The 11199-nt window shown below is 41.2% G+C and overlaps 1 protein-coding gene across 1 annotated transcript in view; it reads left to right on the top strand.

Annotated features, from left to right (window-relative positions):
- LOC115898624 overlaps positions 1-6825 on the top strand; it is a 40752-nt gene extending 33927 nt beyond the window's left edge. Inside the window, exons 4-5 of the mRNA XM_030933645.1 lie at positions 4871-4964; positions 6028-6825. Coding sequence (XP_030789505.1) covers positions 4871-4964; positions 6028-6609 — 676 coding nt within the window. The 3' untranslated portion in view covers positions 6610-6825. The remainder of the gene's footprint in view (positions 1-4870; positions 4965-6027) is intronic.
- The last annotated feature ends 4374 nt before the right edge of the window (positions 6826-11199 follow it).

The raw sequence follows: 11199 nt of genomic DNA on the forward strand, positions 1-11199 counted from the left end.
CTTGCTTACAAAAGTGGGATGGACATCCGTCAGTGGTGATCCCTGGGGAGAAAGGGGAGATTGCTATGTCGGTTGAGTTTTTACCTAAGATTTTCTAAATTTCGATTTTATTTATTCATATATTACATAGTTTAATATTCAAAACAGTATTATAGCAAAAAGTCTCCCTCTCTCATTCTGCAGGTACCCAGTTCCATTTCCCAAAGGCAACAATGCTCAGTTTCTTGATTACTCTATTTTTCAGAGATGTTTTATGAATATTCAAGCAGGTACATATAAATATTTCCCAAGGTTTTTGAAAATTCAGTGGTTAGGGTAGAAGCAGAAAAATTCATGATTAGTTTTCTAGGGCTGCTATAGCAAACTAGATGGTTTAAAACAACAGAAATTTACTCCCTCTACAGTTCTGGAGGCTGGAAGTTCAAAATCAAGGTATCCACAGGGCCATGCTCTCTCTCAAGGCTCTAGGGAAGAATCGTTCCCTGCCACGTCCTAGTTTCTGGTGATTGCCAGCAATCCTTAGCATTCTTTGGCTTGTAGTGCATCACTCCAATCTCTGGCTCTGCTGTCACATGGCATTTCTGTTGCCAAATTTTCCTCTTACTATAAGGATATCGGTCCGTGCTCCAATCCAGTGTGACCTCATTTTAACTTGATTATACCTGCAAAGACCCTGTTTCCAAATAAGGTCACATTCATAGGTACTGGTGGTTAGGACTTGCACATATCTTTTTAGGGGACACGATTCTACCCACTTCAATTCATAGCGTTATAATTTCAAAGCTTTAGGCTGGCTTCTTAGATAAGTAGACTTCAGTTCGCCTTTGGAATACAGAATGGGGTTGAAGATTCATTTGTTTTGGATAAAACAAATACCCAAACAGGTCTTTCCCTTTCCTAGAAATGAAGCAAAGACCTATAGCAGAACATAGAGATTTCTGAGCCTGTAGTGACATCAAGTAACCAAACTGTGCCAGATGAAAATGAAAGCGTTTATCCATGTAGTCAAAAGTGTTTAAATTAAAAAAACAAAAAAGTGTTTAAATCAGTGGAGTTTTTCTCAACTTTTTTTGACTCCTGCCAATAGTAAGAAATACAGCATGACCCAAAACATACAAATATTTGAATATACATATATGATAGATATAACTGAAACAAATACTTGTTCTGTGAAATAATGTGTACGTTTATTATTTGAAATGAACTCTGATATTTTCTATTCTACTCTTTTTCATCATTTTTTTTTCTCAGCACCACTAATGGGTTGCCACCTGCAATATGAATAACACTTCTGGGTGATGTTTCTTCCCTAAGAAGGGATTTATAGATTTCAATGCCTACGTGTTATTACTTGTTCTCATGGAGGTGTTTGTGGATGGTAGGAATGAAAGGGAGGACTAATCTTCACCTTCTCAAGGAGTGAAAGGTTGCGGGAATTGAGCTCAGCTAATCACCTTGGTTCAATTATAGATTGGACTGTTGGTGCCATACACGCATATTACTCAATTTTATGTCAGACCTGGAAAAGTGTGCTGATGTTGGGCTATTGTGTTCCAATGTCTTCTTGGAATCTGAGCAACAAGACTGGGGAATGGGGGTTGACAATCATCTTGTCAATAATGTGACAATAAACGTACACATTATTTCACAGAACGAGTATTTGTTTCAGTTATATCTATCATATATGTATATTCAAATATTTGTATGTTTTGGGTCATGCTGTATTTCTTACTATTGGCAGGAGTCAAAAAAAGTTGAAAATCCTCAAACTGAAACAGAGATCGGGTGATGTCTTTAAGGGAGAAATAGAAATGTCTTCTGGGACCTCTGACTCCAGGGAAGAGACGGCTCCAGGACATTTTTACTGATGCAGTGGAATAAAGGTGGAAAGGAGAAAGGAAAGGGGAAAGGTGGGCGGTGGGGGTAGCGGGGAGGCGAAATGAAGAATAAGGTGAACTTTTTCAACCAGTGGTGAGGCCAGGGAGAGGGGCCGAGGTGCTCTTCAGGGACTAGCTGTGAGCTCTGTTTTAGGTCACTGTAATGGATGTGCTTGATGACCATCCAGATCCCCTTTAAGGGGCCATGTCCCTTAGACGCTGTGAGTGTTGCCCGTTAACAGCTCATAGCTGCCTTTCTCTGGAGAATTGCCCTGGGCATAATAGAAGTCTCCTCATCTGGGATCCCATGTCATCCCATCCCCCCAGAGGCTGTGGTCAATGACTGACGCAGCAGTACAAAATGTTGGCCCTCTTGCCTTCAAAACGCTGCTCTCCTCTGGTGCAATGTATACTTCAGAATGCTCTGCAGGGTCAGGTTGAAACAGAGCTCCCAGTGACAGCCCATGATCGCTCACTTTCTTCCCCTGCTTCATCCTGCGTTCCTCACTACTCTTCTCCTGAGCACTCTCCCCCTAGTAAACGACAGGCACAAGAATTCTCAAACCCAACCCAAGACAGTTGTAAGTTCTTCAATTTGTAGTTTTATTATTACTCATTATTATTTTCTTTTTTTATTACCTATTATTACTTTCTTCTTATTTTTTATTACTATAGGCAACAGCCTTGCATTTCAGTCTGGTAATTAAGGAAGATAAGCAGGATCATGCTTTGGGCAAAGCAATATAAGGGAATGAAGCAGGAATGCAAAGTGAGTCCCTGAGGAAGTGTAGCCAGCAGCAGGGTGGAGGGAAGGAGTGGCCTGGAACCAGGAGGGGATTGAGTCAGAAGGAAACAACCAAGGCAGATTGTGGGAGTCAGCCTTCCCCTTTGTTTGTGAACAGGATTCGTAACAAAGCCTGGATTCCTACTGATAAGTGAGCTGGGACTTAAGTAATTGTAACTTGGGGAGCAGGAGTAAATGGAACTTATCTTGTCTGCATAGGCTGTTGGCATATTAGTTTCCAATTTCTGCTGTAACAAATTACCACAAACTGAGTGGCTTAAAGCAACACAAATGTATTATCTTACAGTTCTGAAGGTCAGAAGTCCAAAATGGGTTTGCAGGGCTGCGTTCCTTCTGGTTGCTCTGAAGGAGCATCCATTTCCTTGCCTTTTCCAGCTTCCACAGGCCATCTGCATTCCTTAGTCATTGGTTCCTTCCTCTGTCTTTAAAGCCAGCAGTGCAGCATCTTCCCATCTCTCTCTCTATTCCTCTACTTCTGTCATCTCATCTCCTTCTCTCTGACTATGACTCCTTTTGTGTCTCTTTTACAAGGACCCTTGTGAATACACTGGGCATACACAGTTAATCCAGGATAATCTCTCCATCTCAACATCCTTTATTTAATAACATCAACAAAATTTCTTTTGCCATGTAAGGTCACATATTCACAGGTTCTCAGTATTAGATCGTGGGCATCTTTCCCGTACTGGGTGGGGCATTACTCTGCCTCTCACAGTATGGGAGGCCTGGGCACAAAAGTTATACTTGCAGCTGGTCATGGTGGCGCACGCCTGTGATCCCAGCACTTTGGGAGGCTGAGATGGGAGGATCGCTTGATTCCAGGAGTTCAAGACCAGCCTGGTCAGTGTAGTGAGACTCCTCCCATCTCTATGTTTTAAAAAGTTATACTTACCTTTCAACGGCTTCATGTTCAATGCCTAGAATCAGTTTTCCTGAGTTAACAATGACTAATTATCTAAAGACTGGTCTTGCAATTCTATCTGCACCAACTTTTCACTCTTTTAGTATAAGACTTAGTCTCTGCCAGGGCTTGGATCTGGACCAAGGTAGACCTTGCTGCCATTTCCAAGGCCATGGTTCTGTGTCACACAGGCCCTGAGAGTACAGGAGCTATGTGACATGGCTGTGCCTATCCACGGGCATGGCTTTCTTCTGGATGATTTGACAAGAGCAGAACTGTGAGCACCATTTCCAGTAGGTCGGTCCAACATGGACTTTTGGACTATGTTCTTTTGGGAACTCACCAAAGCCTCAAAGAACAGGGCGAAATGACTCTTTTTGGCCATTAAGGGTGTCTGTGTATATTCGGCTGATAATTTATAGCCACTAATGAAGCAGGGGGAGTTAGAAAAAAATCACCATCAGCCCCACATCAGTCTCATTCTCAATCTCTCTCTTTTTGCCTGATCTGTCACATATTACACTTCTTTATACTTTTTTTCAGCATCAAAATCAGGTTCAGGGCTCCAGACATAGTTTATAGTCCATGCAAATGAATCCCAGAACGACTGTTTACTAAGACACTAAGATAAGGTGGCATATGCTTTCTTTCTCTGTTAAATAAAAATTACTTTATGGACAGCAATTCATGATTGATGTCAGCCAAAGGAGGAATGGTGTCAGAGGGTACTGTCATTTGATATTGGTAATTTTCCCTTTGCTTTCCTCAAGTTACTGTCAAAGATCACTTAGAGTGAAGTTAGTTAGGGATTATTTTGCCCAGTAAAGTATGTCTGGCTGAACAATTTCCTGTTTTCTATGTGTGCATTGCTGTCCTGATATGAAAGAAATAATTGAACCCTCAGCAAGGGCTGTACGGTGTCTTCTGCTCCTCATACCTTGAGTTCATGCTTTTGAGTACCCCCTGTCATGAATCCCCTTGGCCTTCTTTCTCTTTCCCTCTATCCTGTTCAGGATTTCCATCCACTGTATTCCTTACGTTCTTCATTCATTCTAATGCCTCTTACCTGAACAGGAGCCTGGTCATCATCACATGGATGGTTTGGCAAGAGCTAAAGCTGGAAAGCTAGGCTGCTCTACTTTTAAGATAGAGTATCTCAAAAAATTATCTGAAGGTTTTGAGTTGCTTGCCATCTAATTTCTAAAACCCACTAGCTATTTTCTTGGAATAACATTGGTTTGAGCCACATGCTGTTTCTGACAATTCATTATTCCTAATGTAATGCAGAAAAGGAGATATTGATGAAAGGTCAGATTCAGGCACATTGCCTAGTCACTTTCCGCAGTCCAAGATGTGGAACCGTGAACTTGATGAATTCTGGGTATCATTGACATGCTTCAGGAAATCAAGAGGCTGCTCGAAAGATATTTTTTCAGTCTTCAATCTTTCTTGCTAGCTGACTGTGACAATTTCGTACAGGGCAAGAATATCCTTCCTTAATATGTTTCTCTCAATTCCAAAGAATATAAATGAGTTGATGATTAGGGCTATGAAGCATACAGGAGTTCATATCAGTCTAATAAGTTTCTGAGATTTGAGCTATTTATTTTGCCAGCTCAATATTTTCCCAATGCCAGGAAGAAATTTCACAAGATTAGAAACCCTATGATATTCTTTACTTGGGCATCACTGTGGAAAAGACTGGATACGATCCAATCTGCAGCCAACTTGTTTTAAGTAATAATAATAAAAAAAGGAAATAAAAAGACACTTTACTTCAGCAAGAAGCAATAATGTACTGTCAGGGGAAATAAGCAAAATTATTTCAGAACTTGACCAATCTTTGTAACAGGGATTTTAAAAAGCACTAGACAGAGGATTTTATGGGTTCATTTGAATTGATTGACCATTTATTTAAGACAGTAATAGGTATGAGACAAATAGAAAATCCTTTCTCCATTGGGAACCATTGGCCTAAGGGAAACATTTTTATTGATAAACTGTACATCAAAATGCAAGGTTATTAGTTTCATTTTTTAAAAACAGAGATAATCAGTATATTACTCAATAGATTTTTTACAAATTTAAAACATTATGAAAATTTCAAACATACACAATATTAGTTAGAACAGTATAATAAATCCTCATGTATCCATTACCAGCATCAACAACAACTATCATTTTGCCAATCTTTCAACTTCTTTTAAAAATAAGAAATATGTGACTCATATCTTATAGACTTCCTGTTCAATTTCTTACCTAGTCATTTCTTTTCATTATGGACTTTAAGACAGCTCATCTTGAGGGGGCGGTAAATCCTCGGCCTCGGTGGCGGTCGTGGACACATTGAGCCGGGTAGAAGTGGACAGGCCGTTCGAGGAGTCGTGAGGGGGTGACGGGTTAAGATTGGGAGAGAGAGGCGCTAGTGGCTGGACTCGACCTAGGAAGAATCTTCTGCTGACTCTCAACTTTTCCTGGAAAAAATGGATCATTCCCACCATACCATGCAACCTTCTCACCATCACCCAGCCACTTCAGCCTCACACTCCCATGGTGGAGGAGACAGCAACATGATGATGATGCCTGTGACCTTCTACTTTGGCTTTAAGAATGTGGAACTACTGTTTTCTGGTTTGGTGATCAATACAGCTGGAGAAATGGCTGGAGCTTATGTGGCAGTGTTTTTACTAGCAATGTTCTATGAAGGACTCAAGATAGCCCGAGAGAGCCTGCTGCGTAAGTCACAAGTCAGCATTCGCTACAATTCCATGCCTGTCCCAGGACCAAATGGAACCATCCTTATGGAGACACACAAAACTGTTGGGCAGCAGATGCTGAGCTTTCCTCACCTCCTGCAAACAGTGCTGCACATCATCCAGGTGGTCATAAGCTACTTCCTCATGCTTATCTTCATGACCTACAACGGGTACCTCTGCATTGCAGTAGCAGCAGGGGCCGGTACAGGATACTTCCTCTTCAGCTGGAAGAAGGCAGTGGTAGTGGACATCACAGAGCATTGCCATTGATGTCAAACTCTGGTGTGGCCTTATCGATTGCAGTGGGAAGCTGTTCAAGACTTGAAGATGTGATTTCCTGCTCCAATCATCCCTTCTTGCTCCTCTTTGTGCACGTACACACACACACAAACACAGACACACACACACACACACACACACACACACACACACACACACACACACACCGTGCTCAACAGAGGTTTAGTTTACAGTCTCTGAGCTAAAGTAGTAACCTTCCAAATTGTTTTTTCTAATAAGCTGAGTTTCCCATTTCTTTTAAGGAGAAGCCACCCATGAAATGTCTTTTCCTTCTCCATCATCTTAGAGCCACCTTATATGTTCTTGTCTAATCCATGTAGCTTTTTGTTCAATGACTTGATCATCTGCTTCCTTTTTGAATTTTTAACAGTAAGTAAATTTGGTAGTTTTTTTCCCTGGGTCAGCGATGGAAAGGGGTTAACTTCAGCCAGGATTGATGGCAGCTGAGAGAAAGTCTTGCCCAACTAAACCCAGAACTCAAACTTAACATTAGAAAATAAGGTCCAGGGCCGGACACAGTGGCCCACGCCTGTAATCCCAGCACGTTAGGGGGCCAAGGCAGGCTGGATCACCTGAGGACAGGAGTTCGAGACTAGCCTGGCCAACATGGTGAAACCCCGTCTCTACTAAAAATACAAAAATGAGCTGGGGGTGATGGCGGGCGCCTGTAATCCCAGCTACTGAGATTCACTTGGCTGAGGCAGGAGAATCACTTGAATTTAGGAGGTGGAGGTTGCAGTGAGCCAAGATGGCACCATTGCACTCCAGCCTGGGCAACAAGAGTGAAACTCCATCTCAAAGAAAAAGAAAAGAAGGTACAATTTTTGGATTCAATGAGTGGGAAATACATTGTGCCTTTGTCCAGATGTGATGCATTATACCAAAATCTTAGTAGTGTGCAGAGGGGTGGTTTCAGACTAAATACAGGCTTAGAGCTTGCAGTGTGTATTCTTGGATGGCTGACTCATCAACCTGCGTTCCCACTTAACACTTTGATTAGCATGAACTTGCCAATCAAAAAATGACAATCAGTTTTAGAAAATAGAAATAGATATTTTTAAATAAAACCATTCGCAGTTTACTTTGGCTTGATACCTTGGTTTGTCCCAGCTGAAGTGAAGCAAAAGAGTTTGAATTATTTTTCCCATTAGTGTTTTCACATGTCTGCCTCTAAAACAGTGATTTTTTTTCAAGCTTTAGCGTGCATCAGAATCACCTGTAGGGCTTGTTAAATCACTAATTGCTGGGCCTCAACCCAAAAGCCCCCGGAGTGGCACTTCTGAGTTCCTGCTCATGTTACAAGGGACCACACTTTGAGAATCTCTGCTTTAAGCTAAGGAAATATTGCCTGGTGGGCTGGCTGCCTGATACTGGGCATGGAAATTTGAATTGCTGATTGGTAGATGGTGTGTCTGGACTTAACTCATGTAGTAAATACTGCTGATCAATACCTAATCATTCCACAAAAAAAAAAAAAAAAAAAAAAAAAAAAAAAAAAAAAAAAAGACAGCTCATCTTAATATCAGTAGATTTTCTTACCTTTTTTGTCTCTGAGAAAACAGGGTATTCAGTTTGAGATCTGCCATTTTCCCCTCTCTCTACTTCAAAATGTATTCTTTATCTCAGAATTATACTCTATTTCTTCCACTTTCTCCTTTTATTTTGCCTTATTGTAGAGAAATAAAGTTTCTCTTTGTGAAGTTAAACTTCCGCCTGACTATTTGGTCACATCTGTCTCCTCCAGAATTGTGTCCTATTAATTTTCTCTCCTTAATTTTCTATCTTTAGTCTTACTCTTGGTTCCTTTATCTCTGCCAGTAAACTCATTCGGATATTCTCCAGACTCAAATGGCAGGGCTACTGGGAATATCTTTGAATTTTTTTAAATTTTCAATTTGTTCTAGAGATGGGGGTCTTACTATGTTGCCCAGGCTGTTCTTGAACTCCTGGCTTCCAGTGATCCTCTCACCTTGGAAAATCTCTTGAATTAATTATTCTCACAAAGTAGCTCTGACTTAAGCCTTCTCTTTTGTGGTTATTCTTTTTTCCACTCATACTTTAACTGTGGGAAAATCCTTGAGTTTTCTTTTTCTTTTTCCTCTAGCCAGCCCCCAAGAATCCGCATTACTTCATCGTACTTTGTACTTGCCACAAAATGAGGGGTGGTATTTTCCAAAGATGGTCACAATAATGTCCCTTGTCCTAAATGTTCTTCTTCCAGAGTGACCTTGACACTCCTTCCATTGGGTTATGGGGTCTATGTCCCTTCCCCTTGAACTGGGTGAAGCTTTGTGACTGCCTTGACCATTAAAGTATGGCAAAAGTGACACTATGTGACTTCTGGGATAGGTCATAAACATGCCACACACTATCCTCTTGCTCTCTTTTTTAAATTTGTTTTTGTTTTTGTTTTACAGAGTTCAGTATCTGCTGAACCTCTAACTCTCCTGGAGCCCAACCACCACGCTGTGAAGAAGTTCAAACTAGTCCACATGGAGAGACCACATGGAGAGATGGAGAAGCCATGTGTAAGTGTTCCAGCCAACAGTCAGCCTCAACTAGACATGTGAATGAGGAAGCCTTCAAGATGACTATAGTCTCTAGTTATTGAGTCACCCCCAGACTTGAAACTTCTCAGCTGAGGCCCTAGATGTTGTAGAGCAGAGACAAGTCTTCCCCATAGTGTATCATTCAAATTTCTAGCCTACATAATCTGTGAGCATAATAAATGTTTATTTTCAGCAATGTTTTTGGGTGGTTTGTCACCCAGCAGCAGCCCTGGAATACCCAGCTTTCCCTTCCTCACTGTGCCAGCTCTAGTTCACACATACATCCTCTTGGCTTAGTTACCAGACTAGTCTCCCGGTCTTAAGGATCTCTCCAATGGATGCAATGCTGCCTCCATGTCTCACCTGAACAGTGTTCTCCTGTTTTTAAAATACTTTCCTGTCACCTTTTTCATTTGGTCCTCAACACCAAGGAGTTGGCAGAGCAGGTACTACAAGAGCCGTTTTGCAGATGAGGAACTGAGATTTGAGTAAAGGGAGGTTTAACTAACTTTCAAAGTAGCTTGTAGAACTGGGACTAGAACTACAAGAGGAGATTTACTATAGAATGTAGGATTTCTAAAACTCATTTTTCTCATAGAATCCTTTCTGGAAACACCTATTGGCCTTGAAGGACAGTGGTTTCCCAAGGAACACAGTTTGGGAAATACCTTATAGTCCAATTTCCTCTTTGTTTTCTCCTTCCTTCCTTCCTTCCTTCCTTCCTTCCTTCCTTCCTTCCTTCCTTCCTTCCTTCCTTCCTTTCTTTCTTTCTTTCTTTCTTTCTTTCTTTCTTTCTTTCTTTCTCTTTCTTTCTTTCTTTCTTTCTTTCTTTCTTTCTTTCTTTCTTTCTTTCTTTCTTCCTTTCTTTCTTTCTTTCTTTCCTTCTTTCTCTCTCTCTCCTCTCTCTCTCTCTCTCTCTCTCTCTCTCTCTCTCTCTTTCTTCTTTTTGATGGAGTCTCTCTCTGTTTCCCAGGGTGGAGTGCAGCGGCGTGATCTCAGCTCACTGCAAGCTCCACCTCCTGAGTTCAAGCCATTCTCCCACCTCAGCCTCCCAAGTAGCTGGGACTACAGGCACGTGCCACCATGCCTGACTAATTTTTGTATTTTTAGTAGAGATGGGGTTTCACCATGTTGGCCAGGCTGGTCTCGAACTCCTGACCTCAGGTGATCTGCCTGCCTCAGCCTCCCAAATTGCAGGGATTACAGGCGTGAGCCACTGTGCCCGGCTTCCTCTTTTTTTTTTTTTTTTTTTTAAGTTAATAGATAAGGCTTGAGAGGCTCCATTTCCAGAGATAATTAAATCATGTAAAAGATACAAAAAGGGAGAGGAACTGGAGGTCAGAGGTGTTCTGTCAAGTCTTTCTAGTTTGTTCTATGTGGTGAGAATTTTTGTGTGCTTGTACCTCTGTAATATTTCTATCAGACAAGAGAGCTCCACTCTTGGTGTCCCAGATGAGATGAGAGAAGGAAAAATGTAATTGGAGATGTCAGTGCTCCTTTAGTCATAGACCACCGGGAGCACACTTGATTAAACAAGTCCAGTTTATTACTCATTACAGGGAACCATCAGTTGTCTAAGTAAGAGGGTATTAGGAAGAACATATTACAGGAGAGTCTAAGGAAGCAGGAGTTTGGTCTAGATTGGATGTTGACAGAAAGGGTAATTCTATGACTGGGTATTTTGTGTGTGACACATTGAGCTTTTTGTTTGTGCTTAAACAAAATTAGGAACTGGCATTGTTTTGTTTCATTTTATCATGGTCTCAGGGCAAACTTGTCTGAGGCTGGTGGTCTGTGAGTTCATGTCCAAAGGGAGAACACAAATGGCCTGGCTTTAAGCATCAGATGAGTTCGTAAAAAATATTGTGAAGTCTGGTTGTGAATGTCAGATTAGTTTTGGACAGCAGAGGCTACTCTTTTCTTTCTGAGAGGTCACTGCAGATACATGTGTGAAAAAAATATATATATAGTGTGAATATATGTGTATATATATACACACACACACACATAT

The sequence above is a fragment of the Rhinopithecus roxellana genome, chromosome 7, assembly GCF_007565055.1.
Source record: "Rhinopithecus roxellana isolate Shanxi Qingling chromosome 7, ASM756505v1, whole genome shotgun sequence".
Taxonomy (NCBI): domain Eukaryota; kingdom Metazoa; phylum Chordata; class Mammalia; order Primates; family Cercopithecidae; genus Rhinopithecus; species Rhinopithecus roxellana.